This window comes from Schistocerca cancellata, chromosome 1 (genome assembly GCF_023864275.1).
Source record: "Schistocerca cancellata isolate TAMUIC-IGC-003103 chromosome 1, iqSchCanc2.1, whole genome shotgun sequence".
NCBI classification, from domain to species: domain Eukaryota; kingdom Metazoa; phylum Arthropoda; class Insecta; order Orthoptera; family Acrididae; genus Schistocerca; species Schistocerca cancellata.
The window spans coordinates 362,310,888-362,335,101 of record NC_064626.1 but is presented as its reverse complement, the minus strand read 5'-3'; the positions used below and the strand labels follow the sequence as shown (position 1 = coordinate 362,335,101).

Genomic DNA, 24,214 nt, shown 5'->3' with positions numbered 1-24,214 from the left:
CCATCTGCTATAAAATACTTACCGTGTGATACAATGAAAAAAAAAAAATGATTTCTGCACATCTGACAGTCTGGTCTTTGCTCAATAAAGGACCAAATTTCTTTCCGTTGTTCATCATAGTGAATGTGCTGAATCAAATTTAAGTAAAACATTGTATGAAATTTTGAAGATTTTACAGAGGTAAAAATGCATTGTATAATCTTTACATATGGTTGATTGTAGCTCATACATTGCTGTGTGTATGAAACATAGAAAAGATATCAAATTTTATTTAAAATTGAGAGAAGAACGATATCTCATTTCATTCTTTAGTTATTTGTTTTTATATCCAGTGGACGGCCGCCTGCAACGTGCCCATTTCCGTCCAGCACATTGGGAATTGTAGTCATAACAATCATAATGTTTCATAAATGGTTCAGGATATCTATATGAAGTTTTTACAAATGATAGCACGCAAAGAGGCATGTCTGTTGTATGATAAATACTTGAAACTTTTTTATTCACCGAGATATGGAAGTAACTCGTCCACAGCAGTGAGAAGTCGACAGAAGAAATGTGCAAACACGTCAGTAGTGCTTAAAGGAAAACACAGGGGCCACATTTAAGTCCTCAACACCTTGAGAGCATGACAAGTTAACTCATCCACAGCAAAGGGTTAATAACAAGTGTGTGTGTGTGTGTGTGTGTGTGTGTGTGTGTGTGTGTGTGGTGGGGGGGGGGGGGGGTTAAACAAGTCATTGATGTGTGTAAGGCAACATGAAACTTTACATTGCTGTTTGTAAAAGGTTTTGTTCAACAGTAAACAGCCACATTAAACATTCAGATGTAAATGTTTGGTCTCTTACTATGAGATCCCACATCAATGGGAAGGCCATTGGAAATAGCCCAGAATATATGCTGCCACATCTTCCAACACAGTGCTTAAAATACTAAAATAAATCAAAGTTTCAGCTGAGTCACAGTAGCTTTCCATGGAGGAAGTATTTTTAAATTGGTTGTGCAGCAGTGAAAGCAGTGAACTAAGAATGAGGTTCAAATCTGTTTTCCCATCCATATTTAGGTTTTTCTGTTATTTCCTTAATCACTCATGAGAAATACCGGGGGGGGGGGGGGGGGGGGTCCTTTGAAAAAGATGCAGCCAGTTTCTTTATTCATCCTTATCCAGTCTAAGATTGAGCCTTTTCTCTCATAACTTCACTGTTGACAGGCTGGTAAAACCTGATCTTGCACTACTCCTGTTTTAAAAACATTGTGTCAGTATTGCTCCAATGTGCACCAGGCTCCTGAGAAACACAAAACTGCATCTTATTAAGTGTGGGTATGTTAAAACATTATATAAGAATATACAGCCTACAGTTGCATGTTAACTTTATCGTTTACCTAGGTTTCAAGGTTAGTAATAACGTCTTCTTCAGAACATAAAATAGTATTTAAATGTTTGCCTAAAACAAGCCATGTCCTAAGTCAGCTATATAAAACTTGATGCATAACCATAAGGTTTTGTCATTTCTATTAAACAAGCTGTAGCAAATTCACTTTAAGCCCGTTGTATGGGCCTCGTCATGTACATTCTGAAGAAGACGTTATGACTAACGTTGAAACCTAGGTAAACGATAAAGTTAACCTGCAACTGTAGGCTGTATATTCTTATATAAACAATATCAGTTGCTGTCGCTGCATAAAAATGTTAAAAATTAAAACATTATAGCTCTATAGGATTAGAAATTAGTTTGGGAAATCCACTTCTTGACAGTATGCATACAATTTTTTTGCTAAGACGAATACGAATAAATTGTGGAGGAATGTTACAAAAATGGTAAGCTAAAATATTTGTCGCCAAGTTTATAAGATACAATGGCTAAACATATTGGTTAGTTTATCATTACTCTTTATGGAAATCTATTTTGGAAACTTTAGCTGTATTGCGTGAAATGTTGTAAACAAAGACCACTCAGTCTTACCGTTATGTAAACACACTGGATCTCATATTTTAAGTATTGAATAATAGAATTTTACAATTGGATATGGATATTCTTTGTGGTGATTTAATTAATTCAGATACATTTCTTCCAACATTAATGGACTTGTTTAATTCATTACTTATTGAAATGATAGGTCACATGCAACAAGGAGGATATCCAACACCGTTCGACCGTAATATGGGGACAAAGATGGGAGCAAAAACGGTTGAATGGATGTTCCAGAAACTAAAAGAATCTTCCAAAGGTGATGGCACTGTATATACTGCAACACCAGATTCTGCTACACTGCTTGGAGTATTGAGGAGACAGTATACATTCAGTCCACTGGAAGAACTAAAGAAAGGCACAAATTTTGAGTAAGTAGATTTACTCATGTATGCCAGTAAAATTAGCAAGTAGCTCTGTATTCCTATATAACTGTACTTTTTTTTTACTTCTTTTGTAGTTACCGTATACCAAAGAATCAGTGGTGGCTAAAATTACGTCCTCTGTTAAGAATTTTGTCAAAACATGAGAGTGCATATGAAGAAGAAGGCTTGTACATGACCATAGAACAAGCAGAAGAAGATGAAAAAACAGTAGCAAAATAAGACAGATGGTAATTCTTGAAGCTCTTATCACCAAACAAGTAGTCTATATACCTTTACCGTTTTTCTTCCTTTGATTATGTTCAACGAGAACAAAGGTCTCTTTTATGTAAGTTTTTTTTTACAGTGTTTGTCCTCTTTGCTTCTGTTATAGTGCCGTTGTGTGTTGTATGGAATGTTAGAAACTAGGCTTTGACAAAGTGTGCAGGTGCTAACTGGAGAACTAATAACTGTGTTCTTTCGTTTTCAGTTTCTAGAACCACAAAAATTGTGTTACAGACAAAACAATGTGATCGAAACATATTTTTGGGGAATACACTTTTTATGTTAAGAGTTTCTTATGTAGAATGATCTGGGATGGTAACCAGTATGTGCAGCAAAGACATACATTTTTTTCTTTTATTTGTCCTGCTGCTTTATTGTATTTTTAACAATTGATTTGTTTCTGGTACATTGATTTCACATAGATCTGTAATTATAATTGCCTTTTGTAACATACCAAAAAACATAATATAGAAGGCTTGTTTATCTATCGCACAAGTATACTACACAATGTGAAAGATAATACTGTGTTTTTTTCTTGCCAAACGGTTAAATTGAGTGCTATTGTAGAAGTTACAAGTTCTTATATTGAGCTGATATTGTAATTAATTTCTCCAGTGTCGTTGTATACTAAAAAACCAAAAATGTAGCCTGTATAGAGTGTCCTTTATATCTAAAATTGCTGTTTTAATCTTGAAAAGAATTTTATGATGAAGGTGTGGTGTATAGACAATTATTTTTTTAAAGTACTTGTGTTATCCTCTGGTAGGAATGCACTACTCTCAGTTGTTGACTGTTATTTATTTTATATATTGTTGATTACTTATTTATACTCTTTTAACTGATGTAGTGAATGCATTCCACTATACTTCTCCCCACTTTTCCTTTTTTTTCTACTTCACGTAACTGTCAAAAATACTCTTCATACTGTGGGAAAATGGCAGTGTTAATTTTCTGAAGCTTGTACACGCAATGTAAATTAGCTTTTGTCAGATTAATTTTATAACTTGAATATTTCTTCAGATGCCTTCGAGATGGTGCATTTTCATTCAGATAAGCATTTTTAATACCTCATTCATGACTACATTTTTCATTGTTGTACACCAAAATTTGTATGACTAAATATTAGAGCATAATATTAGAGCATCTGAGACACACTTTGATACAGATTGTTAAAGATTAGTATACATGCCATATGCTGTGTAACATCTTTTTATTTAGGTTATATCATTTGCAATGGCTTTGACATTTTTTCAGAATTTTTCAGAAATGCAAATTCTGTGATTTAAATCTATTACATGTTAGCTTTCAGTTATGATTTAAATCTATTACATTTTAGTTTTCAGTTACTAAAGATAATACCAAACATTTTACTTAATGACTGTCATGTTTTTATTTTTTCTTTGTGTGGATTCAGTATTTATCAGTGTTTATTCATGAGTGTTTTGTAACACACTTACATTAAAATTGCCAAGCTGTGAGAGAGACATGCTAATTAATGTGGACTGCAGCCGTAGTTATAATTTTGATGATTGCCTACTCTTAATTATCAGTTGTTACAGATAGTATGGGAAAAAAGAGGGGTGAAAAAGAAAGAAGATTTTTTCATATTAAGCAACAGTATTACCTGTATTAGATTGTATTGTCTTAAATGTGATAGTAACTTATTTATCAATGTCACCACTGAGAAGATTACTTTTTTAATGTTGAAACTGAGCAGTGCTCTGAAACTGTGCTGTGTTCTGAACGTAAATTGTCCATAATAGACAAATAAATAATGCCAAAACAAATGTAAGGGCTATGTTCCTCAAACTCATTCACTCAAGTTGAAATTTACAGATGTATCTTTCATGTGTGTGTTCATGTTATAGACTGTTACTCATGTGCCTTGGTTAAAGTATTTTTATGACTGTAATATTTATTTTAATACTTTTTACTGTAAATATTTATTTGAAGAGTAGAAAATGTGGACCCTCAAGTTATGGTCTTTTGGAAAAATTAGTGCAAAAGCTGCAGAACATAAACTAAGCATTGGTGTAAAATCTAGGAAAGAATATGATATGTAAATGAGAATATATTGCTACTCACCATATAGCAGAGGTGTTGACCAGTGGAAAGGAGTGTATAAAAGAAGAAATTGCTTAACTTCTGTCCAGTCTCTCTCTCTCTCACACACACACACACACACACACACACACACACACACACACACTGTAAGTTCCACGTGCCTCTATGCGTGTCTTCCATGTGGTGAGTGGCAACCTATCCTCATTGGCATATCACAGAACATAATATAACAAATGTGTTCATTATATTTGTTTCTTTTAAAAGCTGTATCCAAATACTTGCTGCCTGAACAATATGTGTTGCTTGAAAAAGCTCTAACTGTAAAACTGTAAAATCTGCTCCCACACTTAAACATAATTCTGTGCCTGCAAGTTTTTTGCAGTTATATTGCATCTTGTAGCATTAAAACAAAATAAAAGACTTTTGGATATACGATCATTTGTGTTTTTTTTTTTTTATACTTTCAAAAAATGACAGCCCATTTCATCTTGTAAGAATCCAAGCAGCTCATTAATTGTGACCAGAAGTTGGTGTAATGCTAGGAATCACCGTTACATAAATTGGAAATTTAGTTTCTGCTTGTGAATGTGAGCAGTTCAGCACACTTCTGTCTCTTCTCAGCATTGAGAACTTGGTTCTGTACACTAAGATTGTAGCTGCTGTCTCGGTTGAAGTTTTTTTTGCATATTCTAATTTCTACTGTCTCTCTAATAACAGAATGGTGTTTTGTGAATGATGCATGGGCCCTCAGAAGCCTAGTAATGGAAATTTGCTTGTTAACTTCCTCACCCAAGTGAAAATGAGCCCCATTGCTCTTGATGATTATCATATTTTTATTGCCTTCAACTAGCACTTGCATTTGAATGGCAATGTCTTCTCATTGTTTATAATCTGTTCCCTTCCGCTGCTGAACAATACACTTAAAGTATGGATGAAATGTTAAATATTTCTTCAAAATAGTGTGCACCGATTCATGACTTAACGTTGACTCACACACTTCATCGTGCAGACAGCTGTACGCTCCGAATCGACACCTCTTCCCACCTCGATGTTTTCCGATGTCCTTGCAGTCTTCTTAGCACAGTGTGGCTTCCTCTTTACTATACATACTGTCACCCTTCAAATGGTAACCAATCTGAGAATTGTACTGCGGCAGGGAGTGATACCACGGCATCCGAGTTAGAATGAGCACAGAGAAGCTGCTGCAATGCTGTGCCAGATTCAGCATTCCGGACATATTCGATTGTGCGGTACTCTACTGTCCACTGTGACATTGCTACTGAAATGCCATCTGATAGCAAGAGCACTGCGGAAGAATCCTCCAGTACATCCACGAGAGAGGCATCGAGCTAGCCATTTCAAAAATGTCCAGTTCTTGTCCGTTATCAAGTACTTAGGCGAGGAATCCAAAGGTTAGAGACGACAAAATAGCTGGGTATCCACATGGGCAAGTCGTTAATATTCACACCTGACACAGTATAACAGAAGAAGACAAGTTATAAAATGCTCAGGGCACTCCTACTATTATTTACCAGCAAAGATCTTAACCCAAAGATCAAAATCCAACTTTATAAATCAACAGTCCAGCTATCAATCCTAAAAGAATGCGCAGCATGGGTGGTGGATACCTGTGATGAATGTCAAGAGAAATATAAAAGGAAGATAGTGAACCACATCTCTTCAGTATTCAGTAAGACGGACTTCCACAATACTGTCAACCAGCTTTGTCCCATTACAACTATCACCCCGCAACCGTGGCACAGTTGCAAAGTTCCTTGGTCAATAACTGCAAGAAACATAGCAGGCATTAATAAAGACTGACTACAACCTCAGGGAATATGAAGCAAACTGAAATGGATTATCTACTCTGAAAGGACCATTATGAAAGAAACAGTAGACAGGAGGACATTAAGACGCAAATAAAAATATTTCACGTAACAGAGGATCTAAGGAGCCACTAGTCTGCCCAATTTTCCTATGAAAGTTTTGACAGTATAGAATGCTAACATTTTACCATGAAACCTCACACAACAAGAATAAACCTTCAAAGAATGCCAGTCTATGGTCAACACAACACACCTGCCAAAAAAAAAAAAAAAAAAGGGGGGCAGCTGTGACATTCTCAGAAAGTATTCTGCTCAATTTTCCATACCAATATATCCTCAAAACTGCTGGAGAGCAACTTGTCATTGAGAGATTCCAGAACTGTGCAAGAAAATTCTAACCTTGCACCAGAATATCATCTTATACACTCATTTCCCATCTTGGGAGACAAAATGATCCCACCTACCGCTGGAAGTGGCCATTTGCCCTTCTAGATTGAGTAGTATGGCCTACTTGATGAAAGAAGACAATGTTTTTTGGTTTTGTTGTTGCAGTCCTCAATCCAAAGACTTATTTGGTGCAGCTCTCCGTACTACTCTATCCTGTGTAATTGTCTTCACCTGTGAATAACTGCTGCAACCTACATCCTTTTGAGCCTGCTTACCATGTTCCTCCTTGGCCTCCCTCTACAATTTTTACTCCCCACACTTCCCTTAAATACTAATTTGTCAGCATCTGTTTTCTTTGGAATTGGAATTATGACATTTTTATTAAATTCTGAGGGTATTTTGCCTGTCTTATATATTTCACACACTGGATGGAATAGTTTCGTCATGGCTGGCTCTCCCAAGGCTGTAGGTGGTTCTGATGGAATGTCATCTACTCCAGGGGCCCTGTTTCAACTTAGGTCTTTCAGAGCCCTGTCAACATCATCTTATAGTATCATATCTCCCACATCATCTTCATCTATGTTGCATTCCCTATCTGTAACATTATCTTCAAGTTCATATCCATTATGTAGCCCCTCTATATACTTCTTCCACTTCTCAGCTTTTCCTTAATTGCTTTGTAGGTTTTCCATCTGAGCTGTTGTTATTCATACAGTCGCTTCTTTTCTCCAAAGACCTCTTTAATTTTCCTATAGGTGGTACCTATCTTTACTTTTTGAAAAGATTGGTTTCACCTATAGGAAAATTAAAGAGATCTTTGGAAGTAATAGGGGATCAACAGATCTCATTTTCTCCCTCCATCAGTTAATGGAGAAGTTTTGGGAAAAAGGAAAGGAATTGATAGTAGTATTCGCGGATTTGGAAACAGCATATGACAGTGTACCAAGGGATAAAGTATGGGAATGCTTGAGAAAAAACAATGTTCCTGATTCATTAATTAAAAAGCTCCAGATGCTGTACGATGGTTGTAAGAGCAGTGTACAAGTAGGAGGTGGAAGATCAAAATGGTGTAAGACAAAGAGAGGTGTTCAGCAAGGCAGTTCGCTCTCCTCTTTACTCTTGATTACACTTATGGACACGATTATGAAAGAAATCAAGAAAATTAAGATGTCAACACATTTGGTTTTGATGATATCACCATTTGGGGAGAGACGGAAATGGAGGTTCAGAGGAGACTAGATTACTGGAACATAAAATTAAAAACAACTCAAGTTAACTGTGAGTAGGAACAAGGCAGTGGCAATGAAGATGAGCAGGACACCCACACATACTGGAAGGGTAGAATGTTGAAGGCGTGAAAAGCTTCAATTATCTGGGTAGCATCATAACATGTGATGGAAGTTCCAACCTAGAAGTCTTAAAACAGAATAACAAAAGGATCTAGCTTCTTCCACCAAGTACGAAGTCCCTCAAAGAGCCAAACAGACCACGTATAAAACTTATCTCCTGCCAATCATGGTGTATAGTCTAGAGGTCTGTGTCATAAATAGTAGAGAAGAGAGTTAAATACAAGCATGTGAAATGAAGTTCCTTAGGTCAGCTCTACAAAAAACTAGGAGAGAGAGAGAGAGTCAGAAATGATTATGAAAGGCGAGACCTGCTGGTGATATTGACTACTGAGAAGAGGATGGGTACTTTGAGATTGAAGTGGTTCAGTCATGCGAAGCGAATGCACCTGACTCAAACTCCACGCCAGTATTTGGAGCTGGAGGTACAAGGAAGACCAATTGGGCGGCCTAGAAAGAGATGGACAGACCAGGTTAAGGAAGATCTCAAGAGGAGAGGAGTAACATGGGATGTAGTGGAGAGGGAAAAGCTATACCAGGTCAGAAACCAATGGAGGCATATTGTTCACAAAGTTCCTGCCTGACTTGCTGGAAGGAAATCCTGATGATGGTACCTATCTTTCCTCTAGTGATATATGCTTATGTATACTTACATTTGTCCTCTAACCAGTCCTCCTTAGCCATTTTGCACTTAGTCTCATGTTTGAAACACTTGTTTTCCATCTCCCCTGCTTCATTTGCTGCATTTTTATATTTTCTCAGTTCATCATTTATATTTGATACCTCCTGTTATATCCAAGGATTTCTACAAGGCCTTGTCTTTTTACATATTTGATGCTCAGCTGCTTTCACTATTTCATCTTGTATTGCATTCCTTTCATCTGTTTATGTCAATTGTTGCCTAATGCTCCCTCTGAAACTCTCAACTTCTAGTTCTTTCAACTTATCTAGATCCCATCTCTTTAATTTCCAACCTTTACACAATTACTTCAGTTTTAATCTACAGGTCATAACCAATAAATTGTGGACAGAGTTCACCTTTGCCCCTATAAATGTCTTACAGTTTAAAAATCTGGCTTCTTCATCTCTGACAGCTTCACATAGTCAATCTGACACCTTCCAATGTATTCAGATCTCTTCCACATATACAACCTTCCTTCATGATTTTTAAACCAAATTTTAGTGATGATTAAATTATGTTTTGTGCAAAATTCTATCTGGCTGCTTCCTCTTTCACTCCTTTTTTCCAGTCCATGTTTACCTACTATTTTTCCTTCTCTTACTTTTCCTAATATCAAATTCCATTCTCTTGTCACAATTAAATTTTTATTACCCATAACTGTCCAAATAATTTCTTTTATATCATCATACATCCTTTTTCCGCCCCCGGTAGCTGAATGGTCGACTTGACAGAGTGTCAATCCTCTGGGCCCGAGTTCGATTCCCAGCTGGGTTGGGGAATTTTCTCCGCCCAAGGACTGGGTGTTGTGCTGTCATCATCATCATCATCCTCATCGACTGCACGTCGCCGAAGTGGTGTCAAATTGAAAGACCAGCACTCGGCGAATGGCCTGCCTGATGTGTTGCTCTAGCCATACCATTAAATTAAACAAAATACATTGTTTCAAACTCTTCTTCATCTTCTAGCTAGTTGCCATATAAATTTACCTACTGTGGGTGTTGGCTTCATCTCTACTTATATGTTAATGCATCCACTATACTGCTCATAGTAGCTTACCTGCATTCCTATTTTCTTACTCATTATTAGACCTACTCCGGCATCACCCCTATTTGAATTTGTATTTATAACCCTGGCCTCACATGAGCGTAAGTCCTGTTCTTTCTAACACCAAACTTTACTAATTCCTATTAAGTCTTAACTTCAACCTGTCCATTTCCATTTTCAAATTTGCTAACCCACATTCCATCCCATAGAATGCCAGTTTTGCTGCCCCTATGGCAACATCCTTCCAAGAGGTTCCTGCCCAGATATCCGAGTGGGGGATTGTTTGGTCTCCAGAATATTTTACCCAAGAGGATACCATCATCATTTAAGCATGCAGTAGAGCTGCATGCCTTCAGAAAAAAATACGGCTCTAGTTTTCCCTTGCTTTTAGCCATTCACAGTGCCAGCCAAACAAGGCCATGTCAGATTAAAACTGTGTGCCGGACCAAGACTCGAACTCGGGACCTTTGCCTTTCGCGGGCAAGTGCTCTAACTGAGCTACCCAAGCAAGACTCATGCCCCGTCTTCACAGCTTTACTTCTGCCAGTATCTCGTCTCCTACCTTCCAAACTTTACAGAAGCTCTCCTGCGAACCTTGCAGAACTAGCACTCCTGAAAGAAAGGATATTGCAGAGACATGGCTTAGCCACAGCCTGGGGGATGTTTCCCAAATGAGATTTTCAGTCTGCAGCAGAATGTGCGCTGATGTGAAACTTCCTGGCAGATTAAAACTGAGTGCCGGACCGAGACTCGAACTCGGGACCTTTGCCTTTCGCGGGCAAGTGCTCTACCAACTGAGCTACCCAAGCATGACTCACGCCCCGTCCTCACAGCTTTAATTCCGCCAGTGCCCCGCCTCCTACCTTCCAAACTTTACAGAAGCTCTCCTGCGAACCTTGCAGAACTAGCATTCCTGAAAGAAAGGATATTGTGGAGATATGGCTTAGCCACAGCCAGGGGGATGTTTCCAGAATGAGATTTTCACTCTGCAGCGGAGTGTGCACTGATATGAAACTTCCTGGCAGATTAAAACTGTGTGCCGGACCGAGACGAGGTACTGGCAGAAGTAAAGCTGTGAGGACGGGGCGTGAGTCGTGCTTGGGTAGCTCAGTTGGTAGAGCACTTGCCCGCGAAAGGCAAAGGTCCCGAGTTCGAGTCTCGGTCCGGCACACAGTTTTAATCTGCCAGGAAGTTCATATCAGTGAACACTCTGCTGCAGAGTGAAAATGTCAGTCTGGAAGGCCATGTCGCTTGATGTTACAATGCCAGATCAGTTTATCATCCAGACAGTTGTCACTACAATTACTGAGGAAGCTGCTCGCCCATCTTCATGAACCACATGTTTGTGTGGCCTCTCAAAAGGTACCCCTCCATTATGATCGCACCTACAATACAGTTATTTGTATCGTTGAAGCACAAAAGTCACCCCACTGCAGCAAGGTCTATGGTTTGTGGGGAGGACAACCATACATCCCTACAACACTGCATCAAAATGGCACATAACAAATGTGAAGACCAAAACTCCAGTCATACATCACACTTGAAAAGCTGAATGCAAGGCCCTACCATTAATATTGCATAAAGTATGAAGTAAGTTCTGGGAACAGCCTTTACCACATGGGTGTAGCCAGAGATGGGATTTTGGGGGCTCAACCCCCTGTCGACCCCCCCCCCCCCCAAACCCCGATATGTTAACAAAGCTAAAAAAAGAACACGTAGAAGTCATCTTAAAATTAATTGCTGTGTAATCTTTATTCCAGTACTACGGCATTTTGAAAGTGCAGTTATTGCCAGTGTGGCATAAATACGGGAGTGATGAGCCAGCGTTGGCGGCAATATTGGCACCAATGTGTGGACTGAGAGTCAAAGGAATTTGTTTCGTCTGGGGTACTGGGAAGTCTAGTTAGCACTGTCACTGCGTGAAGGCTACCGTAAAGGTGTGTTTACACTTGCGCACCTTGCACCTCGTCGCCATGCGACTATACTTGCCCCACATACATGTAGAGGCACGCCTGTAGGTTGCATGCCTCTTCCTCGACATGAGTGTATGATTCTATTCACGCTGAGCGCCTATACTTCCATGTAGAGCAAACTACAGTAACACGGCGACTATCCGTATGGCGCACAGGTGTAAATGCACCTTAATTGTCACAGCTGCTGCGCCGGGGCGCGTTGAGAAGACATTTTTTCACGCGACTACAGCTTAGAACTACCATCGTCGTCACGCTTCCTGGAAACTGCGGGAATTGTTGCTATCATGGTGAGTATTTTTTTAATCTTTTAAGAAATGCTATGCGGAAGATAGGATCAGCTACCGTGCACAATATGATAATTTCTCAAATTTTGTTGCGTTTACATGGTGCATGCAATATCTGGAAGTGACTGATTTGACGAGAAATTGTACGACAGGAAAATTGTAGAGAAGCAAAGATGGTTTTCAAGAAGTCTAAGAAAGTGACGAATGAGCCACGGTTTGGTAAGTAAATACCGCCATTTGTCAATTTAACAGAAATAGCGTACATCAAAATAATAGTTTCGCAAACAGTAAAATTCAACATAATGTCATTAAATAAAGGACAAAAAATTTGTTTACACAGGTACTGATAACGTTTATTATTACATTAGTCAACATACACGCCCACAGTGTTGAATGCAACCTGAATAGCTGAATTGTCTCGAGAGATTTTTAACGCTTTTTGCAGTCAGATACTGGATACTTCAAATTGTTTGACATCATTACACGAATCATTCAAAAGCTGATACCACATTTACAAGGTCTCTTGATCCATAGCTTTATGTACCATTTTCTCAAGCTCTAGTTCTGTATTAGAAACGAGGACGTCTGATTTGCAGCTGAAGTTCCAGTAACCGAATGTGTAAGGCAATTGATTGTCGTCTTTATCGTGTAACGTTTTCTTTCCTGTTTGGACAAATGATCATTCTAAGAAGTCATTTCAGTGACCATGGATGTGAGGTTCAACTTTATCCAAGAACATTTCATAAACTCGTGATATGGTGTGCGAGAACCGCCAACTCGTATTAAACTTCCATAAATGTCTCAGTTTTGTCGGTGAGCCAGTAGATGGTGGTATAAGTAGTGTACAGCATAGCTGGCCACGCTATTGCGCCCGAGTTTTGTGATGATTATTCCTACGTGTTTCGTGGAGACGCTCTCGCAGTTTTATGCCCCCTTGCAGACCCGTAGCACTGTCGTCGGATTTTGAAACGGCAATATTACTGTCTGTGTTTTAAGTAGTGAAGCGGGAAGAAGGATTTTGTGCAAATAATTTTTACACGGTACGTTTTTTAAGAAACGCCGTAAAATTAACTTGTTCACACTGATTATAAGCTAACTATTACCAGTACGACAGCATAGCCTATCAAATGACGACTGCCGACTATGGCGCCCTGTCTGTAATTTGGGCGTACAATCGGTATAGTTCATGTAAGATCGTATATCTTCGCTTAACCCGAAGTTATTCATTTATTTATTAATATCAACGTTTCCTGGCATTCTAAAACTACTGAAAGATAGTATTTATGATCCGTAGACTCCTCCAGTCTGTGTGGCAAAAGGCAACTTTCGTTAGCAAGTAACAATTACTTGATTCGCGCTAGAATAATGTACGTTCCTCTGTATGTCCATCTTTTCAGAGGTGGTTGCGGGCCCGGAGATGGCGTAATAAATCGTCGAGACTGGTAGCCTAATAAAATAACTGTTTGGAAACTAGACGGCTCTGTTAGCTATATAGCATGGGGAACCTACCGTTCCCTCCTTGCTCCGTACGTACTGCAGCGCTGATACTTTCAGTTCACGTATGTGAAACAGCAAAATTGGGACTAAAGTAAAATGCGCCCTTATCTGCAAATAAGGAGTACCGTACAGACATCCTCCAGGACTAGAGGAATAATTTGAACAATTTAGATGCGTTCCTCTTGTTGGCCTTTGCTTCTGGCCTCATACCGTATTTCAGGTAAGACGGAATAGTCTGTATTTGGACAGCGTATCTTGGTTGTTTGTACTGATGTATTTTTCTGGTGAATGACAGCATATCTTCATAGAACTTTTAGAATAGCTGTTTTTGTACCGTCTCGATCTTTGGGAGGTATCCATTATAAGTCTTCGGAATGTGAACTGTCATTCATATGCATTTGCTTCTGAATGCTCACAAATGAAATTCACCGGCGCAGATACCAAATAATCTTTTGCTCGTCCACCGCTACTGTGAATTGCAACATCAGATCTGAAAAATCTTTCCGCACAAGTAGCATGGTATCTGTCTTCGACAAGATATTCAATGAACCCATTCGAAATTTTACTTCTTGAGTTCTCCAGTATATATATATTAAGAAATCGGTTTCATCACCTCCTTTTTCATGTGGTACGTCTTCACCACAAAATAGCATTGTAAAATTTTTGAACTGATGACCGATATACGTGAAATTAATTTTACATTGTACCCGTTTTTGCAGAATGATCCTTCTCATAATACTTCCTACACTTTCATGAACAACAGTGGTGCAGTTCAGAAAACAATATTTTTACCATACTTTTTCCTGATAATCCTCTCAATGAACGTTTGTATGCCCTTTCAGATCTGCCTCGTCCATAAAACTTTCACTACAAACAAACATTCAGACATAGCGCGACTTTTCAATGCCGGACGTACTAAACAATCATCACTCGACGCCTGATGCCTCCGCGCTGCCAGATTTAGCAGTGGTCAATAAAAGACCCGATAGTGGAGCAACAAAATCCAGAGAATAGTTGTGCTCATAACTAAATGAAACAACAATAGTAAATACTGGAACAAACCATTAAATGGAAAGTAACATATGGACGATCGTTAACCATGCGGTTGCCATAAAACTGATAAATGCGGATATTTATTAACCGACTAAGTTTTTCGACACTTCCTTTCACTCTTTGGAAACACGTTTTAATGCTGCACAACTTTTCTCCTAGAAATTTTTTCGTCAAATTGTCTAATTCTCAGATATTGCACGTTTTATGGAGACGAACGAAGTGCTTATCGGAAGACGAAAACCTAGGTTTTCTTGTATAGCGTGCAAAGCATGGAAGTGACAGAGTTTCATAAAGGTGCATAGTTACGTTCATACGTATGAGGTGCTTATTATTAGTAATGAGGATGAAATTAATACTAATACTTACAATAATTATTCAGTTGATTGGTAAGGTTGGCAGGGACCTCAACAGAACATAGACGGAACGACGACTTCCGATTTAAGTACCGATCAGAAAGAAGGGGTGAAAGTGCTAAGAAAACTTTTCAATACTACTGTGTAGTTGAAAGCAGTAAGCCTACATGTCGGCTAAGTTCGGTACACATCGTGCAGTAGCCGATCACTGCAAACCTTAGGGATCTAACATCGTTACAACAGGCTTCATTTAATTTCATATTCATTACTGTTAATATGTACACATTGGAACATTAACATTCTTTTTGTGCGCTTACATGAAACCTTGTAATTTTCGTTTGTCATTTCTAACCATTTACTAAGAGGAGTCGCGTAGTGCCTAATGCACTGGACTTGCATTCGGGAGGCCCTGGGTTCAACTCTTGAGCTAGCCAACCATCCAGATTTAGGTTTTCCGGGGTTTCCCAGTTCACTCTAGGCGAATGCCAGGATGGTTCCTTGAAAGGACCACGCTGCCCTCTTCCACTCCAATAACAAAGAATCCGAACAAAGCTCCGTGTCTACCGACATCAACTTTCGCCTGTCGACGAGACATAAAACACTAAACTTACTTCCACATTTCTACCATAGGATATGATCGATGGCACTGGGAAGTGGAAACCGTGCACGTGTTATCAGCATTGGTCAAGATGGAAATCCTTTTCCATGTACTTCTTTCTTTGGACAGCAATTGTGCTGCTTCCCCGGTTGACTAACTCGTTATTGGTTGAAACTTGTAGAAAAGACATGGGTTGTCGGCATATATGCGCAAATGTTGCCTCTCGTCTCTGGACAACGTTTACTGCCATACAAAAATACATTTTCATGGATATACACCATCAACAAAAGAGTTGTACTGACAGATTTCTGCTCGATGATGAATGTTATAATTTATTAGCTAAATGACACACGTTTTCGGCCTGAAATCTCATTGACTGGAGTAGAGTTGTCTTCAGTGATAAATCCTGCTTCGAATTGAATCCCGATGACCAGTGAGGACGTGCCTGGGGATTCCAACCAACCTGACTGTCGCCTTCCATACTGCCTGACAACCAGTAGTGATGGTCTGGGTTGCCATTTGTTTTCATAGCAGGACACCTTTGATTGTCATCCGCAGCACCCTTAGGTGGCAAGCCATCCTGGGCTTACATTTCAGCAAGGTAACGCCCTACCACACACGGCGAGAATTTCTACAGCTTGCCTTCGTGCTTGCCAAATCCTACATTGGTCAGTAAGGTCACCGGACCTCTCCAGAGTTAAGAACGTTTGGAGCACTTTGGGCAGGGCCCTCCAACCAGCTCGGGATTTTGATTATCTCACGCGCCAATTGGTCAGAATTTGGCACGATATCGTTCAGGGGAACAACCGACAACTCTTATCAGTCAATGTCAAACCGAATAACAGCTTGCATAGGGGCCAGGGATGGACCAGCGCTTTATTGACTTGCACATTTTATGAAGCTCTTTCTCTAAATAAATCATCCAATTTTGCTGAAATTGTAATAATATTTTTGTCTTCACATGTATATCAAATCTGATTACCATCTCATTGGGGTAATTCCTGCAAGGTGTACTGGTATTTTTGTCTTGGAGTGTATTTACATAAAAAAGATATATTTTTGAGAATTTTCGTCGCTCTAAAATGTATATTTTCGTAAGTCACGAATGTTTTGCATAACCTATTTCGTAGGAAATTGTCTCTTGAGATTTACAGTCATTGCAAATAACTTACATATCGTTTCAGATTTGTTTTCTCTTTTAAAATGAGCGTATATTGTCTGCATTTATCGTAAACTGCCTAGGTACCCAGCGTTGTCCAGTTATGCAACCATTCCAAACTTACATTAGTCTTATCCTCCTCCCCTCCATTGTAAATAACTGACCTATCGTTTCAGATTGGTTTTCTCTTTTAAAATGAGCGTATATTGTCTGCATTTATCGTAAACTGCCTGGGTACCCAGCGTTGTCCAGTTATGCAACCATTCCAAACTTACATTAGTCTTATCCTCCTCCCCTCCCCCTCTCTGTCCATCTCATCATCTTCCCTCCCTCTGTCCATATCCTCCTCTTCCCTTTTTGCCAATATTCCTGTCCCCTCACTCTTACCATCTCCTGCTCCCCACTCTCTGTGTCCATCTTCTTCTCAACCCTCTCTGTCCATCTCCTCTTTCCCCTTCTCTCTCTGTGTTATCATTCCCACCCCAATATGAGGTTGCTGATTCTTACCTCAAACATATTTATTTCCTGATAGTAAGTAGTATGTACTAGTATACCAAGATTGGTTGAAATCGATCCAGGGGCTTAGGAGGAGCTTTTACAGGTGGCTTTGAACACCTTCACATATATTTAACATATTTCACGGATGTTTGTACACATTTTTCACCTGTATCCCTAGCGAATTTCTCTCTGCAGCTCCGTTATCACACGGCTCAATGTTGATGACATAATATCGCCTAAACTATGTGTCTTAAAAAAAATGGCTCTGAGCACTATGGGACTCAACTGCTGAGGTCATTAGTCCCCTAGAACTTAGAACTAGTTAAACCTAACTAACCTAAGGACATCACAAACATCCATGCCCGAGGCAGGATTCGAACCTGCGACCGTAGCGGTCTTGCGGTTCCAGACTGCAGCGCCTTTAACCGCACGGCCACTGCGGTATGTGTCTTACAATGATATGATTCTTCAGATACTTCCAGTGGTATATGTGGATATTTTCTGCGAAAGGTGTTGTGAATAGAGTTAGTAGTAAAGAGGTGATAATTAAAACGTGTGCATGATGCATCAGTTCTTCACGCATCTCAGTGAACTATATGATATACAATGATGTATTACTTCTTCGAAGTACGTTCAGTGGTGTAAGTGAATACTATCTGCCAAATGTGTTTCAAATGTAGTAGTAAAGAAATAATAAATTAAAAGAACACACCTGATGCAGCAGTTTTACTGCACGAACAGCGCAAATGTAATTAACGATAAACTTTCTTCCTTTCACAATTTCTTGAGGAGTGTCAGCTAGAAAAAGTCTCGTAAATGTTTGAAATGATGTGTAAAGTTGGTTGCAAGTCGCTAAATGCTCGCACTCTCAAATATTGGATGAATGTAGGCTGGTTACGCTTCTTGAGGTATGCTGTTTTTCATCCCCATCCTCTACGAGACAGGTCTTTGTTACCCCCACAGCGTTTCTTTCTAGAAAGTTCATTAATCGGTGGGCTCGTGAAAAAAATAATGGTTCCTCTTTCTGCCACCAGATGAAAATATTGCACTGTAACCTGTCAGAATGTGAAATGTTTCCTGTTTTGACGCCTGTGTGCTGTTTGTCGCTTAGCTACAAATGTTGATTTCCTCTGTGAAGTGATTGTTGGTGAAAACGGTTAAGAAGGTAGTAGATTTCTAGCTATTGAGAAGAAAGACGGTGCATTGCTGGTAAAGTTTTTGCAGAACGGCAGCAGTGGCAGCGTTGTATTGAGAGAATATCACCGACAAAAACAGCTGCGAAGAAGGCCCATAACAAGAAATAGGCTAAAGACTATGATAAAGAAATTTGAAGAAACAGGTGAATTAGTGCGAAGAAGCCCAATGTCAAGAAAATGACTAAAGAATATGGCCAAGTAACTTGAAGAAACAGTCTCTTGCCTGGTCAACAGTTCAAAATATTTTGCGGCGCATTTTACACAGGCTTCAGAAAGTGCCCCTAATGATGCCGAAGACAGGCTACAACGGCGAGACTTTGCCCTCCGTTTTTTTGGCTTGCTTAGAAATGGATGACATGTGGCCAGGGAATATGCTTTCAGATGAATGAGGCACCTTTTACTGTGCACGATGCCCTGAGTGCACAGAAATGTCTCATATGGAGTCCTGTTCCGCCACATGTTGTGCAGGAACATCCAGTGACTCTTATGTTGTTATGTCATGTAGTTTCAAAAAACTCCTTCATTCTCGGTCCGTTTTCCTTCGTAGAGGTGACATTTAGTGGGTCTATTAGGTGTACAGCGGTATCTGAACAGTATAAAGGCCTCCTTGTGCAACATGTGATCCCAGCTTTGCAAGAACACAACTGTGTCCACACCACTACTTCCATGCAAGATGGTGGCGACACCACATGTTGCTTGCCAAATAAAAGATTTGCCTTGAGAAACCTTCGATAACAGCTACATCATCTCTGGGCAATGTCAAGATGCGTGGCCTTCCAGACCACTGACCTAAATCCATGTGACTTCTGGTGTGGGGATATCTGATAGATGAGTCATTCCATGTCAAATCAATACACTTTAAATAAAAATTTTACCTCACCCTCTTAGATTTGGACTTTTTTTAAATTTCCCTAGGAGCTGCCCTAATTGAGCTAGAGAACTGGGAAAGGTGTCATTTTGCAGCATTTTTCATGCTCTTTCCAGTGATAGACAAAAAATATAGCTTCTAATTTCAAAATGGTAATTAATATTTTGATTTAATTTTTTTACAAAAAGTACATAATTGAAAATTTTCAAAAGATTTCCATAACTACTTCATACTGTTGTAAATCACATGGCAAAATATAAATGTGGGATGATGATGGGTTCATTGTTAAAAAAAATTATTCCAGACTCTTGTTTTTCACTAACGGCCCTAGTTTGACCAAACTGACCTTTAAAGTAGTACACCAGTAGAGGACTGTATACATAGGAATACCAAGTGGTGCCAAGATTTGTGATAAATCTAGGAAAGATGCAACCACATTGAAAAATACACCAGAGCCCATCAGTGATGAAAGTGTTGAAGAAGAAACTTCTGGATCAGAGATAATCATCCGAGACCAAGACCCTGACTTCACTCCAACTGCAGTAGCTGTTAAAACATTTAACACAACACTTCAAGAACTAGGTTAGTCCCCAATTGACAAGAGAAAACTAACATCTAGGCATTACGCCAAATCAAAAGTGAAGAAAATCTCATCAACGACACGTAAACTTTTTGTTGCTCCTGAAACTTCTTCGCCAGATACTGATACTGATGAATCCGTTCTTGAAACTCTTAAAAGAAACTTTAAAAATTCTGTAAGTAGAGCAAAAAAACTAATGATTCTTACAAGTTTACCTGAAAAGTGGAGTGTCAGGAAAATAATGAGGGAATTGAATGCTCCTAATTACATTGTTCGGCAGTCCAAAAAAATTTTGGAAGAGAAAGGATTCATGGAAGGTCCAAACCCAAAACCAGGGAAGGGTTTACCAACAGAACCTGTCAAAACTGTACATTAAATTTTATGAAAATGATGAAGTTAGCAGGGCAATGCCAGGTATTAAAGATTGTGTGACAATTACAGAAACAAGTGGAAATAAAACAAAAATATCAAAAAGACTTGTGTAACCTTAAAGAAGCTTACACGCATTTTAATGACAAGTTTCCTAACATAAAAATAGGTTTCTCTAAATTTGCTGAGTTGAGACCAAAACATTGTGTATTAGCTGGCCAGAGTGGCACACACACTGTCTGCGTGTGCACAACTCACCAAAACATAAAATTAATGATAGAAAATGCCAAACTAAATACAGTAACAAACAGCAGCTTAAACAATTATAAGCAGTGCATTGCAAAAATGCTTTGCAACCCATCATCAGTTGATTGCAACATGGGAAACTGAATACTGACCAGGAGAAACTGTCATACGTAAAATTTTAAAAGACTCTTTTCATGAAAACTTAATTGAACAAGTACAGTTCCAACAGTGGATGTCAGTTGACCGATGTAATCTGGAAATTGTTCAGAAAACTTCTGAAGAATTTATAGATTTATTTTGTAGTAAGATGTCGACTTTGATTCGGCATGACTTCATTGCCAAGCAACAACGAACATTCCTTAACTCCACAAGAGAAAACCTTATGGAATCTGAATTTGTTGTCATATTTGATTTTTCAGAAAATTATAGTATAGTTCTACAGGATGAAGCTCAGAGTTTCCACTGGACAAGACAACAGATTACCATTCATCCTTTTGTTATATATTACAAACAGGAAGACAAAATTGAGCATATGAGCTTTGTCATTGTTTCTGATTGCCTGGAGCACAATACAACTGCGGTTTACACCTTTCAAAAGAAGCTAATTTCATATCTAACAAATAAATTTCAGAAGATTCCAAAAAAGATATACTATTATTCTGACGGTTCTGCCGCTCAGTATAAAAATAAGAAAAACTTCCTGAACCTTTGCCTTCATGAGGAAGACTTCAACATAAAAGCTGAGTGGCACTTTTCAGCCACAACACATGGGAAAGGGCCTTGTGATGGAGTAGGGGGTTCAGTAAAGAGACTGGCAGCTCGTGCAAGTTTGCAAAGGCCATACCAAAATCAGATCCAAACCGCACGAGATCTATTTGAGTGGGCAGTAGATATCACAAATGTTGATTTTGCATATTCCACTCAAGAAGACTACGCTGCTTCAGAAATATTCTTATTTTAAATTTTAAAGAAATTCCTGTTTGTTAAAGGTCAATTTGGTCAAACTAGGGCCATTAGTGAAAAACAAGAGTCCTGAATAATTTTTTTTAACAATGAACCCATCATCATCCCACATTTATATTTTGCCATGTGATTTACAACAGTATGAAGTAGTTATGGAAACATTTTGAAAATTTTCAATTATGTACTTTTTGTAAAAAAATTAAATCAAAATATTAATTACCACTTTGAAAAAGGTTATTAATTAGAAGCTATGTTTTGTTGTATATCTCTGGAAAGAGCATGCAAAATGCTGCAAAATGACGCCTTTCCCAGTTCTCTAGTTCAATTAGGGCAGCTCCTAGGACAATTTAAAAAAAGTCCGTTCACACATTTTTGGTTGGTTTTTGAAAAGTTTACACAGCCATATTTCAGGAATGGTTTGAGATAAAAAATTGAAATTTGGTATTTTTCTTAGTCTCAGTGCCCACTATAAGTATACCAACTTTCAGCAAAATCTAAGAGGGTGAGGTAAAATAGGTGTGTTGATTTGACATGGAATGACCAGACCATATCTATAAGGGATGTATCCAGACTCTTCTTGATTTGAGGGATAGCATACAATGATATATCGCTCTGATTACATCAGGTATACTGTGACCAACTGCTGACCATATCGCATTATGTACCGTATGCAGCATGTTACTGAATCGGGAGAACATACTGAACACATGTTGCAGCTTGTGACCATATCCTTAAAATCGTGTCAGAACCACCAGAATCGTGTTTGATAGTTCCTCCCCTTTTCCTTCGCCCACACCACTTTCTGACTGCTTACAGCTACATATTTTCTGGTGCTGAAAATTGGAACTACTATTTTTTTTCTGCACACTCTACAAGCACACCGTTTAATAAACCTACCTACGATGTTTTAACGTCCTGCGTTCTATACAGCGCACACTGTGGCACTCAGAACACCATCAGTTTAATTATAACCACCCTGCACACACATTCATACATATAAACATGCGTACACTTCTCACTATGTATGGATTAACGCTATTGTCGAATTTGTTGGTGACAAAAACCTGAAGGAGGCTTCAGGGAAATATTAAAACTCATTTTGGCTGTTAACCTCTTCAATTATAACCTACATGGTGGTAATATTTGTAGCATATCAAAATAATAAATTAAAAAGATACCTAGGAAGCTCAATATCGACCGATCGGTCGCGAACAAACAAAGCCAAATTGTGTGTGATATTTTTCTGTTCTGTTCTCTTTGTACTTTCTTGCTTATCGCGTGCTTTTGTTTGTTGAAAGAAGATATAATGCAGTGTGAAGTATGTGCTCAGAGATCGTGTCTACATAATCATAGTAGTGTCCTGTTTATGTCATGAAATAAAACACGGGAAATGAATAGCCTCAGAGACGGTAGCAGAGTCAAACAGGAGGCTACACATCAAGAAATACAAACGTTATAGCATTCTAGGCAAGTACAAGGTGTACAGCTTTGCTTCCGCCGTTTGCCGTTAGGTAGCGACAGCGGGACGAAAGAAACAGATCACAGACGTCAGGCAGTTAGCTTGGTTGACCCTCTGTCAACATAACCTCATTCAAACGTTAGTCGATTTGTGTCTCCATCATAAAGTTGTTCTTGATTGAAATTGTCAGTTTCCGAGCATAATTCTCGTCATTTGCGGGAGGTGTTGCTGTTTTGTTTCAATATGAAAAAAACAGTGGCTGAGTCTCGTCGAATGCTCTCAAGTGTGTACGATAAGGACGCTGTTAGTGAATGAAATGTCGTGAGTGGTTTCAACGCTTCAAAAACGGTGATTTTAACGTCGTAGACCGGCATAGTGGCGGAAGAGAGAATGTTTTCGAAGATGCAGAATTGGAGACATTACTGAGTGAAGGCTCGCGTCAAACCCAAGAGGAATTGGCACAATTGGTGGGAGTGACACAGCAAACCATTTGAAAACGTCTCAAGGCTATGGGCATGATTCAGGAAGAAGGAACTCGTGTCCCGTGCGAGCTGAAACCAAGAGATGTTGAACGGCGTTTGTGTGTTTGTGAACAGTTGCTTCAGAGGCAAAAACGGAAGGGATTTCTGCATCGCATTTTGACTGGGGACGAAAAATGGGTTCATTACGATAACCGTAAAGGCAAAAAATCATGGGGATAACCCAGCCATGCTTCCACGTCGACGGCCAAACTGAATATTCAAGGCTCCAAGATCATGCTCTGCATTTGGTGGGACCAGTTCGGCGTCGTGTACTATAGGTGTTAAAACCAAGTGAAACAATCACAGGTGCTCGTTATCGAACGCAATTAATGCGTTTGGACAGAACATTAAAAGACAAACGGCCACAATAACAGCGAGAGGCACGATAATGTGATTTTGCAGCAGGACAACGGTTCGACCAGGCGTTGCAAAAGAGGTCAAAACGTACTTGGAAACGTTAAAATGGGAAGTCTTACCCCACCCACCGTATTCTCCAGACATTGCTCCCTCTGACTATCACCTGTTTAGTAGATCAATGGCGCATGGCCTGGCTAACCAACACTTCCGATCTCATGAAGAAGTCACAAATTGGTTCGATTTGTGTATCGCTTTAAAAAAATAGACAATATTTTCG

General features: G+C 39.1%; 1 protein-coding gene across 3 annotated transcripts in view; it reads left to right on the top strand.

The window, feature by feature from the left end:
* Positions 1 to 5,116, top strand: part of LOC126174439 (ATP-dependent 6-phosphofructokinase) — an 85,132-nt gene extending 80,016 nt beyond the window's left edge. For 2 of the 3 annotated variants that reach the window (XM_049921038.1, XM_049921035.1), the window contains 2 exons: positions 2,116 to 2,338; positions 2,428 to 5,116. In XM_049921038.1, the coding sequence (XP_049776995.1) occupies positions 2,116 to 2,338; positions 2,428 to 2,572 (368 nt within the window). In that variant the 3' untranslated portion in view covers positions 2,573 to 5,116. The remainder of the gene's footprint in view (positions 1 to 2,115; positions 2,339 to 2,427) is intronic. The other variant, XM_049921036.1, reaches the window with a different exon arrangement.
* Positions 5,117 to 24,214: the final 19,098 nt, after the last annotated feature.